General features: G+C 51.0%; 1 protein-coding gene across 6 annotated transcripts in view; it reads left to right on the top strand.

The window, feature by feature from the left end:
• Nucleotides 1-380: 380 nt before the first annotated feature.
• Nucleotides 381-24,967, top strand: part of CUX2 (cut like homeobox 2) — a 322,161-nt gene continuing 297,574 nt past the window's right edge. For 4 of the 6 annotated variants that reach the window (XM_045365941.3, XM_065524814.2, XM_045365942.3 and 1 more), the window contains exon 1: nucleotides 381-594. In XM_045365941.3, coding sequence (XP_045221876.2) covers nucleotides 532-594 — 63 coding nt within the window. In that variant the 5' untranslated portion in view covers nucleotides 381-531. Of the gene's footprint in view, nucleotides 595-1,129; nucleotides 1,281-24,967 lie in introns of those variants that run through there. The other 2 variants (XM_045365944.3, XM_065524818.2) reach the window with 1 other exon arrangement.

Genomic DNA, 24,967 nt, shown 5'->3' on the forward strand with positions numbered 1-24,967 from the left:
CCCCTCCCAAACTTCCCTTTGCATTGATCAGCACGTTACGTCAGTATTGATAAGTTTGCAAAAAGCCAAAGTCAAGTGCAATCGCGCGGCACACCGACCCCGGACTTGGGGGGGAGATGCAGCGAGCGCTCCGCGGGCCCGGGAGCCGGCGGCAGGCAGGGCAGCGGCGGCGCCGGCGCCTCTCCGAGAGGCTGCCTCCCCCCCACTCCTCCCCTCCCACCCCATCCCCGGCTGCCTCCCCCGGGCGGGCGCCGAGCTCCCCGCCCGGCGCGCTCCGCCCGCGCCCTCCGGGGGTCGGGGGGGCGCACGGCTCCCGGGCCCGTTGGCGGCGGCGGCGGCGGCGGCGCGGCGGCGGCGAGGGGCAGCGGGTGGCAGGAGGCCGGAGGGCGCCCGAGGGGCCCGGGGCCGCGGCGCTCAGGGCCCGGGCGGCCGGCGGCGGCCCCGGGGCTGGGGGGAGTCCAGCCCGGATATTGAGTGCAGCCATTGAGAAAAGCCAAACTCTTGTGTGTGCGCGTCTCGATAGCCCCCAAGATGGCCGCCAATGTGGGATCGATGTTTCAATATTGGAAGCGATTTGATCTACGGCGACTCCAGGTTAGTGCGGGCAGCGCCGGCCGCGCGGCCGTGGGGAGCCCCGGGCGCGCCCTGGGCGCATTGGGGAGGTCCCCGGGCGGGCGGGCGGGCGCCCCGGGGCGGCGGGCGGCGGCTGCCGGGGCTCGCCGGGGCTCGGCCGCCCGCTGCCCATCGATAGGTATTAGGAATTGATCTCGCCGCTGCTCTTTGTTCGGTTCAGTCATCGATTAGCTGCCGCGACCATGGAGAAGCGCTAGTGAGCCCTCGGTCGGCGGAGCGGCCGAGCGGCCGGGCGAGGCGCGGGGAAGGCAGGGGCTGCGACCCCGGGCAGGGGGCTGCTGGCGGGACTCCCCGGCGGTTCCCCTGAGCCGCACTTTGCGCGCCTCCCAACTTCGCGGCGCCCGGGGAGGCCGCGGAGCGCGCCGCTTGCCTGTCCGCACCCGGCTGGGGCTCCGGCGAGGGAGGGAGGGAGCTGGCGGGCAGGGAGGAGGAGGAGGAGAGAGGAGGAGGAAAGGAGGAGGGAGCCGGGGTTGGCGAGGAGGCGGCTCCGCGCCCCGCCGCCCGCCGGCACCTCAGCCGCCGCCGCCCGCCTGGCTGCGCAGCCCGGACGCGCCACCACCCGGGGGCCGCCGCCGCCGCCAGAGCCACCGCCGCCGGACTGGCCGCCCGCGCCGGCAGACCTCTTCTCCTCGGGCCGGGGTCTTGGGGTTCGTCTTTGCTTCTTGCCTTTACCCCCCTTCCACCCCATTCCCAAGTCTAGATGCAGACGGGCGGTGGAGATGGGCCCGGGCGCGCGCAAGTTTGCGCTCCTGCCTCCAGGGCGGTGGAGAGCCGGGAGCAGCGCAGAGCAGGTGACTCCCAGCCCTCGGGCCCATGGGAACTTTTAAATGAGAGATTTTCTCGCTTGTTCTGCCTCCTGCGTTTCTCCCCGCCGCTCCCCTTCTGTCCTCTCTCCCGTCTCTTCTTTCTCCCGTCTCTCCCGTCTCTTCTGTTTCTCTCATCTCTTCTCTGCTCTTTCTCTCTCCTTCCCTAGGGCGACTCTTCCAAACCCCATCACTTGCTCCCCATCCTCCCTTTGTGGGAGTCTGTGTGCCTCCCCCAGATTTGGAGGTATTCTCTGCAGACCCGCTAGGAGCCGGGGTTGGGAGGCGGAATCTCAGAGAACGCACCGTGGAGGCGCAGCTCCGGCCTCTGTTCTATCCCGGGGTGCCCCGGACGCGCCTGGCAAGGTCCCCCAGCCTTGGAGTCTCGCAAAGTCTCGGGGGGTGCGGCGGGGATCAGGGGCGGGAAAATGGTACGGATAACGGGGCGGTTAGAGCATCCTGCCTTGACCGTGACATTCGCGGAAGACGCGAGATCATCAGTCTGGAGATAAAAAGGGACCCACTTTTTTTTTTTTTTAATCCGCCGGCAAATCTCGTTAAGTTTCTTCTGATAAGTGGTTCTAGCACCCGCCGCTTCTCCCCGCTTCCCAGTCCCCGTCCTTCCAAACGCCCTGCTCCTCGCTCTCCCCCTCCCCCAAAGCCATTGAGCTGGGGAGAAAATCGGGGCACTGAGGCATGCAGTTAATAACTGCCGAGTGCCTTGCAATTCCGGGTCTGCACTCGAGTTGGGGCTACAGTTTGGTGGCCAACTGACACGGGCAGGACTGCGAGCTGTGCCTGCCGGCTTAAATGATGCTAAAGTGGCCTTTCTGGAAGAGTGGGGGTTGTGGAGGCAGAGAGAGAGAGAGAGAGAGAGAGAGAGAGAGAGAGAGAGAGAGAGAGAGAGAATGAGAGAGAATTGGGCAGCCACATTGGGCTTGGCACGAAGGCCAATGGTAATCGTATTCCCTGCTAATGTTTGTAAATGAGACCCGGGCACGGCTGGGGGACAGCGTCTTTATTTATGATTGATGTTCTGTAACATAAGGAATGACAAGAACGTGGCACACAAGAGGAGAGGAACCAGAAGGGCTGGCGAAAGCCCTTTGCAGGGTCCTATTGTTATTCCGGGCTGGAGAAAATTTCCGCGGCGAGATTTACAGCGCTGGTATTTGCTCCCTGTCGGCCGGAATGTCAGTTAACACAATTTTCATTAGATAACTCGTTTTCAATCCCTGGAGCTCGGGCTGCAGCCCGGGGAGAGGCAGGGGCTGGGTGCTGAGGGGTGGGTGCGGCTCCCGGGGGGCTAATGTCTGAGCTGGGGAGGTTGGAACCTCACTCTCTTCAATCTTCTACCCAAGGGGTCTTTTGTAGAACGGTTGAGGTCACCCAAATCTTGATTCCAGCTGGACGCCCATTGATCTGGGAACCCTTTGTTAGCGTTTTAGAAGATGCATAGATGGAAAGCAAATTTGAACTGGAAAGGATGAAGGTAAGGGGTGGTGGAGGGGTTTGTTCAGGTGATGGGGAGATAGGACCTAGACCTCCCAGCCTACAGGGTGAATGTGTGAAGGGGGGGGGTTGTTCGTTAAGACAATGGCTGGTGTGTCTGGCACACCGGAGAAGGCTCTTAGGGAAGGGGGGTAAACTCATTTACATCGATATTAAGTGGAGGGGGTATCCCTGTGGGAGTTTGCAAGGCAGCACACTTCTAGAAAGCAGAGAAATAAACGTGGCAGCCGTGGCCGCGTGCAAACATTTTGGCCCTCCATCTGCTGTGTTCACCACCCCCAGCTTGAAATCTTCAGTTGGTCCCCTGGCCAACAGGCCGCAGCCCCCCACCCCCACCCCACCCCATATCCTCACTGATGGCATTTTTGTTGGAAGTGGATTAGGAGCCTAAGCACTTTGGCCTGGGATCCTCTCTTGTACATAATGCCAGTGACTCCTACGACACATTTTTATTTTCATTTTTCCCCCTCCCCTGCTTTCCTCTTATAGGGGAAATAGACAGAAAGGAGAACTTCTGCCGGCTTGTTCTGAGATCCAGGTAGGAGAGGCAGGTCCCCAGGCCCAGGCCTGGGCAGCCAGAGAGCCCTGGTCCCGCATCCTGAGGCTGAGCTGCCTGTGATGGTGAGGAAGTGCGTGGCTTTCACTCCTGGCTGTTCAGGTTGAATGGTTTCTCGCAGCGTGGTTGCTGAGCATTAAAGTGGCCTAGGCAGCATAGGCCGCCCCGTGTCCCCAGACCATACCACGTCGCTGACGCCGTACTGATCCTGGCAAGAAAGGTGACCTTGTAGCAGCCTGGCGTCCAGCCCTCCGGAAATGTATATTTTTCACAAATGGAAGCGTTCCAGTTATTATTCCTTCCAGCACCGTCCCTGTATATAGCAGGGCTGTTTCCCTAGCCTGGAAGTCAGTCAACAACCTTAATGACTTTGGGCCGCTGGTAAAGGTGCTCTGAGATATGCCACCCTACTCCGCCACTCCTGAGACTACCTCCCCCCGTCTTTGCTTCTTTTTTGCCTTTGCTGCTAGCAGCTCAGGAAACGAGAAGAAATAAAATTCCATCCAAAGATAATGCTAGGCATATTTCATTTGGTTATAAGATTGCTTTATGGTGAACATTACTAATGCAGTATTTTTTTATGGCTTTTCTGTGTATAATCGTCGTAACCGGATTCATACCTTTATGATTTTCTTTTTCTGCTTAACTTTCTACTTTTTTTACGATGCCCTGGGTCCATTCTCCCATGCTGTCTTCCCTGACTCCAAAGAGAGTTAATTGAGCTAACAATGAGCTGGGGGGCACCCAGTCCAAATGAGGGTCCCCAGACCAAATGCTCATCTGTGTTTCTGGGGAGGAAGGAGCTTGGCCGATAGGATTACATAGTACTAATTTGGGAGGAAGGGGCAAATTCTGCTTCGGATGTCAGCAGTTGGGAGGCAGATGAACAGTATAAGCAAAGAGAGGCCGGACTTTTCCAAGGAGTTTGGAGAAACTTCCGGGAACACTCAGTCTCCTGGCGCAGGAGAGCAAGATGGTGCTTGATGGAATATTTTCCCCTGCTCAAAGTTTAGAAAAGAGCAGGGATGTGATTAAAATATTATAACCTTATGATATTCTGAAGTGCATAAATTTTACATATCAGCCACAGAGAGTTTAGACATCCATTAGAGCCTCTGACAGCTTGACTTATCTAAATGTGCTATCATTTAACAATGTGTCAAAATTCCTCTTTCTATAGATGACAGCAGTAAATAAGCTATCAGCCCTGTTGGCGGAATCCTAACTTTGGAAACTTCACCATAATAGAATTACTGCCGAGGTCCAATTGCAGCCGAGGTGGGGAGCGTGAGCCCGCAGAGCTTGGCATGGCTCAGCCCCCTGAGAGGGGTTGGCATTAGGTGAGGACCGCTCTGAGAATAAGACAAACCCTTGGACTCTCTTATAACTCCAGCCAGTGGGTGACCCCATTCCCTCTGCCTCTCCAAGTCCGTAGAACCCACACCCTGTGGCCCTTTTCTGCAGAAAGAGCTAGAAACAGGTGTTGAGAATTTATTTAAAGAACCCAGCAGCCTTTTCTGGGTATCCCAAAATTGTAGTTTCTCAACTTGACAGAGATTGCTTCTCAAAGACAGGCTCTCTCTTTGAATGCAAGAAGAAAAAACAAGCAACATCTCATCCCTCACTGGTTTTGCTGTTGGGGGTCTTGAAATTTCTTTTATTAATACTTGAATTCACTGTAGAAAATGGAGAAACCACGGACCAGCTAAAAGAAGCAAATAAGTGTCTCGGTGGGTTATTTCAGATGAGCACGGTGCTATTTTGACCAGAGGGAACAGCTTTTCTGATGCTGGTGGTGGTTTTTCTTTCTCTTTTCTTCTCCTTTTTTTTTTTTTTTTTAAACTCTCCTGTTAAAAAGAGGATTCTATCTTCGAACTTGACATTCTGTCGTGGTAACCTTTCTTCCGGCAGATGGGATTTCAAACGTGAGCACCTTGGCTGGTGCTAAATATATGGTCCTGGATGATGGTAGACAGGGCTGCCCAGAAATTGTGGTTTTCTGTGCTACTTCTGAAAGGGCTGAATTTCCGGCGGCTTCCTGGCTATCTAATTCAAAGGCCGGGCCTGGCAGAGGTGAAGCATTGGAAGGGGACTCAGGTGGTGACCTGCCTTTGTTCCTGGCCTTGGGATTCAGGGTCCCATCTTCTGTTTGATATTTTTCATCTGGAGGTGCTTGTTATTTATGATGTTGTCATATACTGGAGGTCGTGTCAGGGATGGTAGAGGTTGGCAGGGGGGAAGGACCCCAAGACCTGTATTCTGTGGTCTCTAGCGCTCCTGGGTGAACCATCCCACATCACAAGTCTCCTGCTTCTTAGCCCATGAAGTCGGCTGGCTGTGCCCACCTTTGCTGTACGAGTTATTGTAAAGGTGAAGGATGCTGTCACCTTTGTGGGTCACTTAAATGCGTTGTCTTCTTCTTTTTTGTTTTTTCAAGATGGAGTCTGGCTCTGCCACCCAGGTTGGAGTGCAGTGGCGCAATCTTGGCTAACTGCAACCTCCGCCTCCCGGGTTCACGTGATTCCCAAGTAGTTGGAACTATGGGCTGACGCCACCATGCCTGGCTGATTTTTGTGTTTTTAGTAGAGACAGGGTTTCGCAGTGTTGACCAGGCTGGTCTTGAACTCCTGACCTCAAATGATCCGCCAGCCTCGGCCTCTCAAAGTGCTGGGATTACAAGTGTGATGACCTTGGGCCCCTCCCCTTCTTTCTCCATCGTGGTCGTGGTGGTGGGGCTATTGACCTTTTAAGCAATATTTTTGAAACAAAAAATTATGTCTAGGATGGAGTTACTTGGTTTCTAAGCCTCAATGAGCCCGTCACCAAAATGACTTGTAGTGTTTTGGAGGATGTAGACTTTATATTCCCATTATGGCCCAGGCGAGGTGGCTTATGCCTATAATCCCAGCACTTTGGGAGGCTGAGGCGGGAGGATTGCTTGAGGCCAGGAGTTTGAGACCAGCCTGGGCAACATAGTGATACCCCTTCTCTACAAAAAATAAAAAAATTAGCTGGACATGGTGGCACCTGCCTGCAGTCCCAGATACTCAGGAGGCTGAGGTGGGAGAATTGCTTGAGCCCAGGAGGTGGAGGCTGCACTGAGCTATGATCATACCAGTGCACTCCAGTCTGAGCAACTGAGCAAGATCCTGTTTAAAAAAGAAAAAGAAAAAAATATACTCCTATCATGTTTAGATTAAATTCAAATTCTTTTCCCCTGACAGATCCCCCAGGATCTGCCCCATTCTCTCGATCTCTCTGGCTCCCTCTCCAACCACTGTCCCACAGCGGCCTTCTCTTTGTCTCACAAACACATCGAGCACATTCCCACCTCAGGGCCTTAGCATGTATGCTTTCTTCTGCCTAAGACCCTTTTCCTCCCATCTCCCTGTGGTTGTCTCCTTCATCTCTTTCATTCTGAGCCCAAATGTCGTGACCACTCAGCCTAAAGAAAACTAAAGAAGCTTCCACCACTGGTTCCCCACTGTAATATGCAGATGTGCTCCCATATTGCTAAGGACACCCCAGAGGGTTTTGACCATAGAACCCTCTCAAGGTATGGTCTCTCTCTACACATGCTAGGTTTACCATCAGATGGGGCCAACCTTTTTCTGTAGAGTTGGATAATAATACACTGGGCTTTGTGGGCCATAAGCCTCCACTCTGCCACTAGCATGAAACAGCCATAGACAATAAGAATGAATGGACGTGGCTGTGTTCCAATAAAACTTTATTTATACAAACAGGCAGGGGGCCGGATTTGGCCTGAGAACTGTAGTTTGCCTGCCCTGGGTCTACTGTTCTATGTCATGGCTGTCATATATAGGCTGTGGCATGGCTGAAGTTTTAACTTTCCAGTTAAGAGTATTAAAGTGGATCAAACTCAGTTCCCAAAACTTGTTCTTGACCCTTTCCCTCCAGAGAGAAGCATGAAGAGTCAGGGTGGTAAGAGGCCCCTGCCTGGCTTCAAATCCTGACTCCATTACCTACCAGCTGTGTGACCTTGGATGAGTCACTTAACCTCGCCAAGCCTTACTTTATTTGTCTTTAAATGGGACTAATAATAGTCTCCACCTTCTAGGTTGTTCAGGAAGATTAAACCACTTTGAACATGAAAGGGTTTAGCACAGTGTGGGCACACAGTTGCTGCCCTGTGAGTCTGAGTGACTTCGTATTGTCATTGGTATTTTTAGAGTATGAGAGGAGAAAACCAAATAAACAGCAGTGGCTGGAACTTGCTGGCCTTGCAGGTTGTTTTAGAGATTTCTGGGCAAGTTTTCTCTTCTCTCTTACTCCATTGGGGGTTTACTATATTAGTATTGTACTAATATTATATGTAGTATCTTATATTTTGGGAGCTCTGACTACAGAAATTGCAGATTGGGAGCTATGTCTGGCCCATGGATGTGTCTGTCTAGATTAGTGTGATATTTAAAAACACTTTTGTGTAAGTTGTCAGCATTTAGAACGCAGGAGATTTACCTAAGAAATCCAGGTGACTAGTGTCCCCTGAAAATCAGGATCTCTGGCCACACTGGGCAGGTCCAGTGGAGAAGGGAGTGGAGACCTGGGAGGGACATTCCAGGCAGAGGGAACAGTCAGTGCCAGGGCCCTGTGCCAGGGTCCTCAGTGGGTCAGGCTAGCTGTCAGGGTCCTGGGGAGGGTCTTCTCTGTAGCTCAAGGCCACAGGTTGCACCTTCCCAGTGCCTAGTTCCAGAAGAGGCTGCATTTCCAGAACAAATGAAAGGCTCCTGACTAACCCATGAAGATACCTGGTTAGTAGCGTTCAGAGCCTGCTGTCTCTGCTTCTTCCCAGGAGCCCACACCCCCAAAAATGGGCCTGTGGCTGTCCCCTGAAACCCCTCCCGAGCACACCCCAGCCTCTGCCAGTCTTCAGTTCAGCCCAGTGAAACAGCAGTTGCAGGATATGCATTTGTCATTAAAAAGAAAGAAAGAAAGAAATCAATCAATCCTTTGGCCTCTTTGGCCTGAGCTGGTCGTTTGCCCAGAGACGCCGGGGGGCCCAGCGGTGCTTAAGACTCTGTGAGCCGCTCGTCGCTCAAGCTGGATGGGGTAAATGGCTCCCCAGGAACCATTATGGTCCATTGACTTGCCCAGCCGCCGGTGTGGACCGTGGGTGCTGCGGATCCAGAGACCACAGGGGTCACAGGGGCCGCCAGCCCAGGGCAGATTTCCCTGAGTGGGGCCGTCACTCCTAGACCTTGCTGCTACAGACGCCTGCGAGTGTCTGTCATCCGCTACGAGTGTCTGTGGGTGCGGGTGTCCCAGGGGATGTGGTGTGCAGAATCAAGCCCTACACCCTCCACCTCCAAAGACTACCTGGACTCTGGAGCCAGGAGGCCAGGGTTCAAATCCCAGCTCTGCCACTTACCAGCTGTGTGACCTTGGGTGAGTCACTTAACCTTTCTGAGCCTCACTTTTCTCATATATAAAATGGGGATAATAGTAGTAGTCACCTCCTTAAGAATTGTTGTGATGACATTTATTATTATTTTTTTGAGACAGGGTCTCACTCTGTCACCCAGGCTGGAGTGCCGTGGTGCCATCAGGGCTCACTACAGCCTCAACCTCCTAGGCTCGAGTGATCCTCCCATCTCAGCCTCCCAAGTAGCTGGGATTATAGGTGCACCACCACCACACCTGGCTTTTTTTTTAAAATGTAGACATGGAGGTCTCACCATGCTACCCAGGCTAGTCTTGAACTCCTGAGCTCAAGTGTTCTCCCACCTCAACCTCTCAAAGTGCTGGGACTACAGGTGTGAGCCACTGTGCCCAGCCTGTTTTGAGGATTAAGTGAGTTAATGCATACGAAGCGCTGAGATCCATGCCCAGCACATTGAAACATGATATAATGTTAAAATGAATAATAATTGCAATTATCCTTCACTCCAGAACTGTACATTCACCACTTATGGTATAATTAATAATTATATATAAAAACACAAATACAATAACTAATAATTACGTATTAAAGATGATATAGCAAGCAAGGAAGGCAAGGTGCCAGCTCTCTCAGAGCCCACAGGCCACGGGATGAGTGGATGCACATGTCATTTCCCGGATGGGCAAGGGGAATAGATTCCAAGATAGCATATGGCAAAGGAATTGCCTGGGTCTGGACCTCAGGGGATGCTTCCTGGAAGAAATGACCCTTCCGTTGAGATCTCAAGGACAAGGTTAGGGAAAAGCATCTCAGAAGAGGGAATAGCATTTGCGGAGACCCCGAGGAGGGTGGAAGAATTGTGCCTCCAAGGAACTGAAGGAAGCAGTATGGCCAAGGGAAGATTCTGAGCAGGCTATTGGGCCCGCCCCATCCTCACTTTTGCCACCTGCCAATGAGGAGTAGGGATGGAGGATATAACATGACACTGCATGGCCGGGTGCGGTGGCTCATGCCTGTAATCCCAGCACTTTGGGAGAATGAGGCGGGCAGATCATTTGAGGTCAGGCATCTGAGACCAGCCTGGCCAACATGGTGAAACCCTGTCCCTACTAAAAATACAAAAATTAGCCAGGCTCGGTGGCTCACGCCTGTAATCCCAGCACTCCAGGAGGTACCATTGCTACACCCATCTTCCAGATGAGAAGACCATGGCTCTGAAAGGGGAAATAACTTGCCCAAAGACACATATGTAGGAAGAAAGGAGAAGAGCTGGGATTTGAATCCTAGTTGCCCGGTGCATACTCGCGAGATAGCAATGGTAGTAGGAGAAAGGGCATTCCATGAGAATGCATCGTGCCCATCTTCAACTTCAGGGAGTGTGATTGGCCCCCATGCTGCACTGGAAATCCATCCCATAGCTGGCCCAGCCAGGGGCAGAGTGCAGCAGAAATTCTGTTGCAGACTCGTACCTGGGACACATGGGACCCCCTGCTAACTCCATGGCAGTCTAGGAGCTTCCATCAACCAAACAACCTTCCTCCCGTCCTTCCGTCCTCTCTCTTCTTCATACTGGCTCCTTCCAGCAGGTGCAGACGTTGACCCTTACACATCTCTTTGCCATATAACTGTGCCTTCAAGTCTGTTTCTTGTCCCACAGGAAAGAAGAAATGGGATTGGGACATCTGCATGAGGCTCTCAGGGTGTAGGAGACTCTCCATTGAGGTTGCTGTCATGTCTTGGGGGGCACCGGGGAGCCGTCACTCCCAGCACTGTCTCTTTCCCGGTTATCTGTCCTTACTTGCCCTCAGGCTTTAGGATCCCCCCATCCTATCCCCCTCCCATCCTCGCCACTCTCCCCGTCTTTACTCGAGCCCCTGTGGCCTCCTTGCTGTGCCTCAAACAAGCCAAGCATGTCCCAGCCTCAGGGTCTTGGCACTTACTGTTCCTTCTCTCTGAGACAATTTCCAGACACCTCCCTTCAGTTAGTTCGGTCCTCCACTTGAATACCACCTCCTCAGAGAGGTCCTCCTTGACTTCTCTTTCCAAATCAGCTCCCCTCTCCTCACTTTACCTCACCTGATGTGATTAATATTTATTTGTATATTTATTTGTTCATTTGTTTACTGTCTGCTTCCCTCTCTGGGGAGGGCAGGGACATAGTAAGTGCTCAATAAATATTTGAATGATGGGGTGGCTGAATCCACAGGAGGGATGAGGTTGGGGGCAGTTGCCCCTTGACTTCACCTTGAAGGGCAGTCTTGGGGGACCCCTGGCTCACTGGCTCTTGAAAGTTGCTGGGAATTGGGCACCGGCCTCAGGCCTGTGGCAAATGAGGGTTTACCTTTAGCTCCATCAGTGTCACCTTAGGGTGACCCCACTTCCAACCTGGGAAGCAGCTCCCATCTAATTAATATATCTATTTATTAATTGCTGGCAGGCTGCAGGTCATAAGCGATGATTTGGTGGCCTTAGCCACAGAGAGCTGAAAGCATCCCTATAACCTGTGAGATGGCTGTCGTCTGGGACACAAGACAGCCAGTTAACGTCCTCGGACCCAGGTGACATTCTTCTCCTGATTCCCAGGCCCACTGGATCAGCCCAGCAGGCATGAGAATGTGGCCTGGGTCTTTGGGCAGTGATCCCAGGGTTGAGGGGCTTTCTTTCCCACCATGCCCAGGGACCCCTTGTTTATAATCAGGCAGGAGACCCATCTTTCCTTCTGTGGCTGGGCCCCAGTTTTTCTGTCTAGAATGGAGCATCCCTGGTTTGTTGAGACAGGTCATTTATTCATTTGATGAGCATTTTTCAGCCCCAGCTATGTGTCCCAAGCTGCCTGAGATGTTGAGAGTGTAGCAAAGAACAAAACAGACCAAGTCCTGCCCTCATAAAGCTTCTACTTCATAATCATTTGGAGGTAGAAGTACTTTTCTTCAAGGATCGTGAGAAGTAGAAAGTGACAGTTCCATGTAGACACTTGGCCTAGGGCTGGGCATGTTGTGAGCCTTTCCTAATGGTGATTATTATTAATTGCTATTTATTATCTTTATTGGCAGTTGTTATTGTTATCTTTCTTAAAATGGAAGGGCATTTCCTGTTGAATTTCAGTTGCCTTGGGAGCTGCACCTGCAATGATGGGAGCTGGGCTCGGAGTGGTCAGATCTTGCTTCAGACCCCGATCTTGCCACTTCCTCACTGGGAGGCTTTTGGCAACTCCCCGGTTTTGTAAGCCTCAGCTTCCTCATCTGTAAAATGGGACTGAAACACAGCCCCTACCTCACAGGGACATTGAGAAGATTTGATTTGATGGAGAGCCCATAACACACACTTGGGACACCATCATTCCCCAATAAACAAGAGCAACTAGTATTACCTTTATTATTATTGCCATCATTGTTGTTTGTCATTCACCTCTGAGGCCTCACTGGTCAGCTCAGAGGTGCCCAAATCTGGGTGGAGCCTAGAGATTGATTTGTAGTATTAGCCGCTCAGGTATCAGATGAGAGAAGCTCACCTGAACTCCAGCCAGGCGCAGGAACCCCCACCATACCCTGTAAGGACAGGAATCTAACCTGGGTCTTTCTCCCAGCGCGGCCCACCCGGAGCCAGCAGCCAGCAGCCAGGTGCACTGGCTCTTTGCAGAGAAGCTTGGGACAGGAGGTCAGGCCTCCCTGCATGCCGCCTGGCAGGGCTTAGCAAGGCTGGGCCTGGCTTTGTGGGTCAGAAGACAGCTTGCGGAGAGGCCTGTGCAGGCCTGGAATTTCTTTAACAAATGGAGCTTGCACTCTTACTGCAATGCCAGACAGTGTTCACAGCCCTTTATATTGTCTTATTTTTATTCCCACAGCAACTTTATGAAAGGAAAACTATGACCATTCCCATTTTACAGATGAGCAGAGTGAGGCACAGAAGGCTTAGTCCCTGGCTACATTGCCAGGAAGCAGCCCAGCCTGGACTTGAACCCAAGACCCAGGGCTGTTGGCCACCCATATTCCTGCTGTGGCCTCACTAATGGCCAGAGGTACCCCTCCCAGGACTGATGTCTGTCTCATGCCACTGCTGAGGTTCCCCCATCTACAGTCACTATGTCAGTATTTTTCTCTGTATGCTTTTTTTTTTTTTTTTTTTTTTGAGGCAGAGTCTGGCTCTGTTGCCCAGGCTGGAGTGCAGTGGTGCAATCTCAGCTCACTGCAACCTCCGCCTCCCAGGTTCAAGCGATTCTCCTGCTTCAGCCTCCCAAGTAGCTGGGATTACAAGCGTGCGCCACCACGCCTGGCTAATTTTTTATTTTCAGTAGAGACGGGTTTCACCATGTTGGCCAGACTGGTCTTGAATTCCTGACCTCATGTGATCTGCCTGCCTCCGCCTCCCAAAGTGCTGGGATTGCAGGCGTGAGCCGCCGCGCCCGGCCCCTTTCTGTTCTTTTTAAAAACCTTTGAAGATACTTTGCCACCGTCAACTCATGGAAATGGATTTGGGCCCCAAAGCCTGAGAAGCATGGGTCGGGGGAAGGTGAGAGAAAGCTCCCCGCTCCCAGCTGGGAGCGTGTCTCCCAGCCAGGAGAATGAGCGCCACCCGGCCATCCATCCCCGGCCCCGCTGGTCCTGGAGCCGTGTGGCGCGCCCTGTCGTCCGGCCTGCGTTCCGCAAGATGGAATTCTCGGCCGGGGCTGGTAATAAGCAGGTATTGATTGCTGCCGTGGTCATTATCAAGATTTATTTAGTCAATATGGCCTCCCCGGTCAATAAATCGTGTCGTTGATAAAGAAGGAAGGAGATAGACTTGTAGCCTTTATTAAAAAAGTTTTTTAGATTTTTTTTTAAAGTCAAGTCCAACCCTCCTTTCTGTGGCTGAACTACAGTTTGCGTTTTTACCTTATAAGCTCTTTCTTTCCATGGCAGACCTTACACTCATTGCTCCGGCTCCAGGAAGCAAGGACTTGGGGCTGGGGCTGGGGCTGGAGAATGGTCCCTGGCCTTCGTTCTTTCATTGAATCCTCCCAGCCTCCCTCGGGGCAGGCTCTGGTGTCACCCTATTTTGCAGCTGAGGCTGCTGAGGCCCAGGGAGGTTCATACCCTAGCCCAAGGTCACACAAGACTCGGACGCGGACAGTCCGGCCAGAGTCTTTGCTCTGAATCTGACATGAATCCATCAGATAGCAGGTATTTCTTGAGCACGCGCTATTGGCCCCGCACAATGCCAGGTGCTGGGTGTGGCAGGGCAAGCTAAACAAATAAATGTGTAATGACAGAAATAGAAAGAATGGAGGAAAGAGTGCTGAAATCACATGGAGGGGCCGCCTGTTTATTCAGGGTGATGATGGAGGCCCACACTGGAGGCTGAGACCTGATCCATGAAGAGGAGCTGTGCAGGCACAGTTCAGGCCGGGGAGCTCACAGCTCCAGGAGGAGCCTGTGCAAAGGCCCTGAGGTGGGACTCAGCTTGGAACGTCCTGTAACCAAAGGGAGGCCAGTGAGGCTAGAGAGGGGAGAAGAGAGGAGGGAGAGAAGTCACAGGGGGAAGTGGTTACTGCTCACGCAGGCCCTTTTAGACCACGGTAGTGGCCCGATTCCTTTGGATTCTATTCTCGTGGAAGTGGGAAGATATTGAGGGTCTAAAACGGGAGAAATGAGATCCAATTTATGTTTGGCTCCCACTGGGTTCAGCCTGATAGGAAACACTGAAGGGAGGGAGGGGACGTTTGGAAAATAGGCAAAGGAGAGCATCTGTGACGAACTGGATGTTGTAATCTCTGCCCAGAAAGGGGTCTTCGTGGTGGGAAGCCTTTGGGCACACAAATGTTTTGAGGACTGGCACTCTACAGCATTGTGGGGGTGGAGAGGTTGCCATGGGGACATGCCTGGTGCCCCCAGCAAGGTGGCAGCTGTGCTTCCTTGGTAAGGGCGTGGCTGGCTTTCTGTGTGAGTGACCAGCTGGTGTGGATTTGTAGGCTTTTAGCGGCAGGCGTGCAGTGGGCAAGGGGCGCTTTCTCCTCTCCTGGACATAGAGCAGGTGCAAAGAGGGTCATGGGGGGCTTGGGTTATGTTCTGAGAAGGGCGCTTTGCCCAGTGGTCTCTGTGGGCTTTACTACCAATGTGTGTCCAGGTGCCACTTGTTAGGAAAGGCCATAAAAAGATGAGGTGACTAAGACAGCGTGGCTGTAGAGCCCGGGCCACATGCAGGTGTTCTGTCCCAGGGGGTCGTGTGCTGACCTTCATATATGGGGATGCTGTTAGGTGTAAGAGAGGTTGGGTGTCTACCTAGGGGACTGCAGGGGATACGGGCTGGAGTATGGAATAAAGAGAACTTTTTTCACCCTTTAGTTTTGTCTAATCTGTGAGCACCTGTGGACTGGAAGTCTAGCAGGGGTTGGGGAATCACCTCTTTATCATCCATCACCCACTCATCCACCACCCACCCAACATAGTCTTATCTGCTGTTTCATAAATCTGCTCTCTCATCCACTGTAATATCCACCTAACACTTTATCCAGCTGTGCTTCCCCATTTCTTACTGATCTTAACTATCCATCCATCTGTTCACTCATCCATCCATCCATGAATCTATCCATCCATCCATGAATCTTTCCATCCATCCATCCATGAATTTATCCATCCACGAATTCATCCATCCATCCATGAATTCCTCCACCCCTTCACCCACCCATTCATCTATCCATTCATCCATTTAGCCACCCAGCAACCTTCTCATCCACCCATCCACATATTTGTACATCCAACAAAAATCCCTTCTTCCGTGCGTGCATCCATCCACCATCTACTCAGCCAACACTAGGAATGTAAAGATGAAGAGAAAGCAGTCCCTGTTCTTAAAAATGCTTTCGATTGGTGGAGGAGTCAACTGTAGTGAAATACCCCCCAAATGACATCATCAGCACAGTAATCAGAGGCTGTACACAGAGCTGTGGGACCAAGAGGGGAGACAAACACTGGCCTTGCAGGCCTGCGAGGTTGGTGAGGGCTGCTGGAGAGGGTTCTAGGCTTGGGACGTGTAGTTCTCCCCTCCTTCCCCATCTGGATTCAGTGATATTCTCTAGCCTAGCCAGAGGGTGGCTGGTCTCAGAGGGCAACCTGCCTTCAAGGAGACACCACAGGAACCATGGTCACCAAACCCTGGATGGGCCCAGGAGGGACCAAGCTCTGTCCTGTAGCAGATTGGAGCCCAGCAAGGTCTTTGAGAGACTTTTTTGGGCAAGGAGGATGATCTATCACCAAGGAGGTGGACAAGGCAGGTCACCAGGTCTGCCACTAGGACAGGGGCTCCCTGGTCTTACTGTTCAGTGCAGATTAGCAGTCCCTAACCTCTGCATGGTGCTTGGAGCCTGTCAGAAATGGTTCCACTCGCCTATGCTGTTGGACCACCTCCCAGTCTGCAGAGGAGGAAACTGAGGCACAAGGGTATATGAAGGAAGGCAGGGCAGAGAAACCCTTCACCTACATCCTCCTCTCCTGCTCAGCCACATTTATAGAGCATCTGGCTCACACTCGATCCCATTTCTGTATCTCCCACCCACCCCGCCGCTTCCCCCACAGAGCCCCCTCTTGGCCCTCCTGATACTACATTCTCTTCATTTTCCTCCTACCCCTTGCCACCACTTCCCTGTTTCTTTTCAGACCCATCCTCCTCTGACTGGCCTCTAATTATGTCGGTCCTTTCAAGGTCCATCTCTTCTCACTCTGTGTCCTGACCCTGTGTGACCTCATCTGTATCCACAACATCACTGCCTCCCCGCTCTCCAGTCTCTGCCTCTGGGTGCCAAACCTCTCTGTACAACAGCCTTCTTGACATCTCTTTCTTTCCTTTAAGCCACTTTATTGACTTTTCTTGAATGTCTGTCTCAAAGATGTCTCCAGGTCAAGATGTTCAAAACCTAATTTTTCTCTCCATTGTAGGGTCTTCATCTTAGGGATGGCTCCATCCGGGTCTACAGGACAGAAACGTGGGAGCTACCCTGATTACCTCCCTCTCCTGTATGCCTCCCATGTCCAGTTCATCACTAAATCCTGGGGATTTACCTCCTAGATACCTCCTGCTTCCCATCTCCTACCTTCATCTCCACCGTTGTCGCTTGGACCCATGCCCCCATTGCCTCTCCCTTGGACTTTGGTCTCCTAATTTCTTCCTTTGCTGACTCTGGCTTCTCCACTCTCTTGACCACAGCAGCAAGTGAGGTTATTAAAAATTGGTTAAGAAGTTTTTAATAGAAGTTTAAGAAGAAGAGTTTCCAGGGGACGATGAAGAGAGGTTGGTTAATGGGTACAAACATACAATTAGATAGAAGGAATACATTCTAATGTTCGATAGCAGAACAGGGTGACTATAGTTAACAGCAGTGTGTTGTGTATTTCAAAATAGCTAGAAGAGAGGACTTGGAATGTTTCCAGTACCTGGGTGATGGATATCCTAAATACCCTGACTCGATCATTACACATTCTATGCATGTAACAAAATATTACATGTACCCCATAAATATATATACAAATATTATGTATCAATTAAAAATGCATTTTGTTTTAAAAAGTACCATTTCCAATGGCCCTCCATTGCTTTTGAGGTGAAAGCCTCAATGTAACTAACCTTCCATGCTCAGCATGGACTGGTCACTGCCCTCTGTTCTTGGTTTATAGTGTCGTTCAAGTCTTCTGTTTTCTTGTTGATCTTCTGTCTAGTTGTTTTGTGCACTGTTGAAAGTGGAGTGTTGAAGTCTCCAACTATTGTTAAATTGTCTATTTCTCCATTTCTGTCAGTTTTTGCTTCATATATTTTAGTGTTCTGTTATTAGGTACATATATACATTTATAATTGCTATCTCTTGCTCACAGATTGGCCCTTTTATTTAGCAAATGTCCTTTCCCTAGTAACCTTTTTTTTTTTTTTTGCTATAGAGTCTGTTTTGTCCGATACTCATATAGTTACTCCCAGTTTCTTACGGTGGCTGTTTGCATTATATGTTTTTGCATCCTTTAACTTTCCATCTGTTCATGCCCTTGAATCTAAAGCGTGTCTCCTATAGACAACATATAGTTGGATCATGTTTTTTATCCAGTCTGAAAAGCTCTGCTCTTTGATTGGATTGTTTAATCCATTCATATTTAATGCTATTATTGGTATAGTAGAATTTGTCTGCCATTTTCCTTTTTGTTTTCCATATCTTTTTGTTACTCTGTTTCTCTTTTACTACTTTCTTTTGCATTGAGTGAATATTCTCTAATGTAGCATTTTAATTTAATTAGTGAGGTTTTCTTTAACTGTATTATTTGAGAATTTTCTTAGTGGTTGCGCTAGGGTTTACCATATATATTGTAACTTATAAGAATCAAATTCAGATCTGTATTAGTGTAATTCAGCATGCCCTTCGTTCTTTTTTAATTGGCACATTATAACTGTACATGTGCCCTAGCCAGCATGAATAATATATAGTACTACATATGCTTAACTGTACATGGCACATATTCTTACATATTTACCTGACCTTCTTGCAAACATGCTTACAAGCAAGAACTCTAATGAGTAACTCAACAGTAACACATAACACATTTTTCCAAAGCCTACTCACCACCTCCCGGATACCAACTAAACCAGTTGTGTATTAATCGTACATAGTACATTAAACCGTTCATTGGACATAGCACATACCTATCAAAAGTGTCCTCCTCACTACGGATGCCCCCCCTCACTTAGTGCTCCCCCGAGCCACATTCCTTGTGCTCCCCATGTTCCTTGTTTCCTTGTTTCCTTCCTTCCTGCACCATAGCCCCACTGGGTGACCTGCTGTCTCTGCCTACGACACTCTTCTCGTACTTCTTCCCATCAACTCCTCCTTGATCCTTGGAGCTTACTCAATATCACTTCCTTGGGGCAGCTGCCTGCTCCAGCTCGTATGGCCCCATGAGGCTGTGTACCCCATCTTTACAGCACTCACCATAGCAGGTGTCAGACATAGCTCTGTGGGTTACTGATGAACACCTGCCTCCCTCGTGGACTCTCATCACCATGAGGGTATAGAGCAGTGTGTTTGTGGGTCTTTTCATTTTTTGTCTGTGTCCTTGTGTGTGTATCTTAGTGTGTTTCTATGTGTGTGTCTTTGTGTCTGTGTTTTTCTGAGTATGTCTCTGAATGTGTGCCTGTGTGTCCGCATCCACACGTGGAGATCTGTGTGTGTGTGTGTCAGTGTGTGTCTTCGTTTATTTGTGCACCTTAGTATGTCTCTGTGTGTGTTTGTGTGCTCATGCTCCCAGGCAGAACTTCTTTCAACATCTCCTTGCCTTGCAATTATATTCTGTCTAGTTTGGTGTGGCATTTAATGACTTCCCCAAAGCTAAGCATGGCCCCTGGAGAGGTGATCTCACTGTGATGGAGGTGACATGGGCATGTGGGGCCAGTGGCAGGCACTGCCTCCCCAGGATTGCCTGCTGCACCTGCTGAAGCTCCCCCACCCCTACCTTCATCCCTTTGAGGGGAAAACCCCAGACAGGTAGCTTGGTGCAGGGGCAAAGCAGGGCTCTTGCCGAACAGACTGGCTCTGCTCTTGCCAGCTACATGAGGCAGCCAGAGGACTGCTCTGTGCCTCAGTTTTCTCATCTGCAAAATGGGGGCAGCAAAAATAATCCCCTCATAGCATCTCCACATGGAGGAAATAGGCGACTCTACATGCAGGGCCCAGCACGATGCCTGGCACATACCAGGGGCTCCGGAAATGTGATTTTGTCTCTCGTGCTTGCTCCCCCGTGGCTCTTGCCCCAGCAGTGGGAGAGCGATTTCCCACTAAGTCCCACTAATGACTAAGAAACGCTCTTCCTTCAAGAGGGCCCTTTGCCAGTGTCATCTCTGGGGCCATCTAAGGGCTGTATACCTGCTCTAGTGAAAGCAACGTCCTAACCCACTTATGCTGAGATGTTCAGAGGCCTCCCGTGGACGCACAGCATTTCCCCAGCAGAGATGGGATTTAGCCCCAAGAGTATTCTAGGAATCTGCCACGTACTTCCGTAGTCTCCAGCCTTAGCATTCTGTCTCACTATCTCCACTTCTACATCCTCCGTACTCCTCACACTTCCCAGCGTTGCATTTTCTGTTTCCTCTGCCTGGAACACCGTTCACGTTGCTTTTAGTAGGCCCCTGCCCTCTTTCCCTGACTCTGCGCTGGGTTGGATGTCTTCTTTTACCTCTCACTTGGACATCCCTGGCCTGGGCTGCTTTCCATGCTTCCAGATGATTCCACAGTTCCTTCGTCCTTGTTGGTCTACCCTATCAGACGGTGAACTCATTACCATACATCAAAGCTACAGCACTTGGTGTGGTGATTTGGTCAACATTGAATGCCTGGTGACCTGATCAGAGGCCCCGTTTTAAAAACTCAGAGCCGGGCGCAGTGGCTCATGCCTGTAATCCTAACACTTTGGGAGGCCACGGCAGGTGGATCACCTGAGGTCAGGAGTTCGAGACCAGCCTGGCCAACATGACAAAACCTGTCTCTACTAAAAATACAAAAATTAGTGAGGCCTGGTGGCGCACGCCTGTAATCCTAGCTACTCAGGAGGCTGAGGCAGGACAATTGCTTGAATCCAGGAGGCAGAGGTTGCAGAGAGCCGAGATCGTGCCACTGCAGGCTAGCCTGGGCGACAGAGTAAGACTCCATCTCAAACAAACAAACAAACAAACAAACAAACAAAAAAACCAGATTCCTGGCTTTCTCTTCAGTGCGAGAGCTGGCGTCCCCGGGCCTGCATTTCACACAAGGCTGGGTTCTGGGGATGCGGGTTTCCCATTTTGCAAAACCTCCGCTGAGCCCAGGCCTCCCTCTGCAGCTTTCAGTGTGGCCCTCATATAAGCGTGTGAGTTATAGCAACCTCACCCTGGGCATTAGCTGTGCCGACTTTTGTGACTGGTGTGGAGGTGACTCTGCCTTCTCTGGCCTCCGTAGAGCCATTCCAGATAATGGGCAGAATTTACGTGACCTTTCAGGGATGAGAGCAGCTCAGAAGAGCTTTTTAAATTTAATTTAATTTTATTTTTATTTATTTCTAGTTTAACAAGCACTTGCCAAGGGAGGCTATGTGACTCTAAGTACTTTCTAAATACCATCATTTAGTGGTTTAATTCCCATAACAATTCTATAGTGTAGACATTCTTTTTTGAGATGGAGTCTCACTCTGTCACTGAGGCAGTGATGTGCAGTGCTGTGATCTTGGCTCACTGCAGCCTCTGCCTCCCGGGTTCAAGAGATTCTCTCACCTCAGCCTCCCGAGTAGCTAGGACTACAGGCGGGTACCACCACTCCTGGTTCATTTTTGTATTTTTAGTAGAGATGAAGTTTCACCATCTTGGCCAGGCTGGTCTTGAACTCCTGACCTCAGGCGATCCGCCTCCCTCAGCCTCCCAAAGTGCTGGGATTACAGGCATGAGCCACCACACCTGGCCCTAGACACTCTTAATATTCCCATTTTGCAGAGGAGGAAGGTGAGGCACAGAAAGATTAAGTGACTTGTGCAAGGGCCACACAGCAGAGCCAGGCAGCCTGACTCTGGAGTCCATGTTCCTATGCTCTCCTGCCTCGCGTTATTTCTCTTTACTATGCAACGCAGAGACTATGTATCACTGGGACAGGGCTACTGCATGTCCGGGTTCCCTCTTTTCTCCCCAGAAGCTGCTGTGTGTGCAGATGGGCCTCGTAAAGGTCTAATGTGATGGTGGGTGGCTCTTGGTGGACCATGTTGTCTGGCAGGAGTAGGGGCCTGGGCCCGAATTGCTGGGACAAGCATCAGGGATGTCAGAGTCCCAGGGGCCACTGTCAGAGCTGGTCACCATAGCAGCAGACACTGGGGGACCAGGCCGATTTCCTGTCCTTCCTATCCTGGGGTAGTATCCTGAGCCCCTCGGGCCATCAGCCTGGAAGTCTCTCTGAGGTGGCCCCGACCCTCGGAGGACATCCTCTTCAGCCTCCACGAGCAAAGGGGTTGGTCCCACGGCCCTTGGCCTACTTTGTGAAATTCATCTCTGGAAAAAAATTATTCTCCGAGCAGAGCAGAGCATCTTGGCATATCGTGGTGGGTGAGGCCTGCTGAGGCCATCTGCCTCCCTGGAGGGGGCGAGGAGAGAAACCAAGGCCCAGCTCCTGCTTCCCGCCCGGCCCCCAAGGTGGGGTGCCCTGAGGAAGGCAGCCCCCCCTCCCCCAGCCCCCGGAGCTTGCCCGACTGCCCCAGTGGCCCCATTGGCGCATGTTTCCTGTCCCCTGCCCAGGATGGCACCCCTAGAAGGTTGGGGCTGGCCCAGCCACCCTACAGGTAAGTAGGCTTGAGCCAGAGGGTAATTTGTTTCTGTGGGATGTATTGATGAGCTGCCCTAATTAGGCACCTTGCTAATGAGAATCAAACCACTTCGCTGGGAGTCGGGGGGATCGCAGCCTAGCTCTGCTGTGAAGCGGCCATGGTCCTGAGCAGGCCGCTTAGCTGCATGGCTCTCAGTGTTATCTTCTGTAACACGGGGCTTCCTGCGTTCTTTCCCCTCCACGGCTAGATCGTGCAGTTTGCTGTGCCCCTGGAGACCTCGAGGGCTGTTGAGATCCGAGGCAAAAGGCGGAGGCCAATTGTGGCTTTCTTTGGGTGTTCTTGTCACTGGTGGACAGATCCATGGATGCATTTCTCATGCCAGCCTCTTGGATGGATCTGTCAGGGAAGGAGGATGCTGGAGATGAGGACTGTTCTTAACATGTGTGACTGTATGTGTCCGTGTAAACACAGCAGTCATTTGTTGCTGGGTAGCAAGTCACCCCAAACTTAGTGGACAGAAACAACTCTTGTATACCTGATTCTGTGGGCTGGAATTAGGACGGAGCCCACTTGGATCAGCTTGTCCCCACTCCATGATAGCTGGGGCTTCATCTGGGCAGATTCAACATTTGGGGGTAACTTGACAACTCCCACATCTGACAATTGATGCTGGCTGTTGGCTGGTACCTGAACTACCTGCGGGAACCCCAGTGTATGGCTGTCCCCAGGGTCTCTGTGTGGGCTCCTTTGGGCTTCCTCACAGCATGGCGGTTGGGTTCTGAGAGGGAGCGTCCTGAGAGAGCCAGGTGGAAGTGAAGGTGTTTTCATGCTCTTGCCTTGCAAGTTGCTAGTATCACTTCCGTCTACTCTGCTGGTCAGGGCAGTAACAAAGGTTGGCCCAGGATCAAAGGGAGGAGGATGTAGATCCCACCACTGGGTGGAAGGAGTGTCAAGGTCACCTTGCAGGAAGCCTGGGTGGCGAGGGATATTATGGCAGCCATCTTTAGAAAAGACAGTTGGCTACAGTGAGGGTGATGGTGGTGGTGATTCAGGTGACTCAGGCTGGTTGTGACAGGCTGTAAAGGGAGCAAGTGTGGCAGGAAGTGGCTGAGTAGGAGAGTAGATGTGACAGGAGGTTGTGTGAGGTGAGTTGGTGTGACAAGATGTAGCCAAGTAGGGAGTGAGTGTGACAGGAGGTTGTGTGGGGGAGTGAGCGTAACAAAAAGTGGCCAAGCTGGAATGGTTGTGACAGGAGGTTGTGTGAGGGGATTCAGTGTGACAGGAGATTGTGTGGGGGAGTGAGTGTGACAGGAAGTGGCCAAGCTGGAATGGTTGTGACAGGAGGTTGTGTGAAGAGAGTAAGTATGACAGGAAATGGCCTGAGCTGCAGTGGGTGTGATAGGAAGTGGCCCAGTAGCAAGTAAGTGTGACAAGAAATTGTGTGGGGGAGTGAGTGTGACAGGAAGTGACCAAGCTGGAGTGGATGTGACTGGAGGTTGTGTGAGGGGAGTGGGTGTGGCAGGAGGTTATATGAGGGAAGTTAGTGGGACAGAGATTGCTCTGTCAGTGGAGTGGAGTGGGTGTGACAGGAAGTGGCCACTGGAGATCTGGCTTTGTCTGCCATGATGGAAGTGGGCCTGCCAGTGACAGGGCCCTAGATGCTGACAGCACCATCTTTCCTTGCTTTCCAAGCTGCTCTCTTGAGGACCTCAGCGTGACCAGGCCAATTCCAATGTGGGGACCCAGGCCTCCTTACACGGGCCCCATCTTGCTCCCTGCCCCAGCCTCCACCATCTTCCTGTCTTCCTGTGGGCCCCTCGCTCCCCACTCCTGCCAGCAGCCTCCACTTCTTCCAGAAAGAGTGACTCCCACCTCAACAGCCTGGAAGCACTCCAACTACCGTACTTTCCTTCAAATAAAAGCAGCTAATTAACATTATTCTTTAATTATTGCCTTTATCAACAAGGGGTCTGATTTCTACCAGCAGGATAGTTGCTTTCCCTTAAACTACCCAAGTGAATGCTTCAGTTCCTGGTGCTTTTGAAATGAATTTGATGTCATCTGCCCAGAGTCACTTAATGGGGACGCCTGGGTAATGACTGAACGCGCTAACTCCGTTAGCAGCCCTGGAAGCATGTAATTTGGCCCCTCAGGCAACAGCACTTTTGAAATCTCTGGATAGTTTTGAACTCTCTGTTCTTAATTAAATATGCAATTTTTCACGGTAACCAGGTTAATTCTTTTGTGTTGTGTTGTAATACTGTTAGGAATTTTCATAGTTCTTATTAAACATTATTCAGGCATTGTGAATTCCATAATTAAAAAAAATGAAAAGAACAAAGCTTGATTCACTCCTTTCTTTTCCCTGGCTAATTTATCAAATGAATTTTGCAAATTTTTCTTTCTGTCCCCAGACAGTGTGGCAAGTGTTTTAAAGGGGAAGGATTTAATTGCCCTGTAGGGATTGGCTGGTTATGAAGGATTTGGCTGTTTGATTAGTAAACCCAGTTGGGAATGGTCTAATGCTCCATGATCTTAAAAATTGTCTGATTGTACCCTCTCCAAGGAGGCCTCTCTCTTCGTTATGTAGAGCATCAGCTTCACACAAGTGTGATTATTAGGTAGTGAGGAAAGGGGAGAGAGAAAGATCTGACTTTACTTCAAATTGGGGATCTTGGGAGATTTTTACCCCCATTTCCCTGGCTGGGGAGGAAGGGAGAACACTGAAGAGACAGAGAGAGAGAGAGAGAGAGACAGAGACGGAGCAATTCTCTCA

The sequence above is a fragment of the Macaca fascicularis genome, chromosome 11, assembly GCF_037993035.2.
Source record: "Macaca fascicularis isolate 582-1 chromosome 11, T2T-MFA8v1.1".
In the NCBI taxonomy this organism is placed as follows: Eukaryota; Metazoa; Chordata; class Mammalia; order Primates; family Cercopithecidae; genus Macaca; species Macaca fascicularis.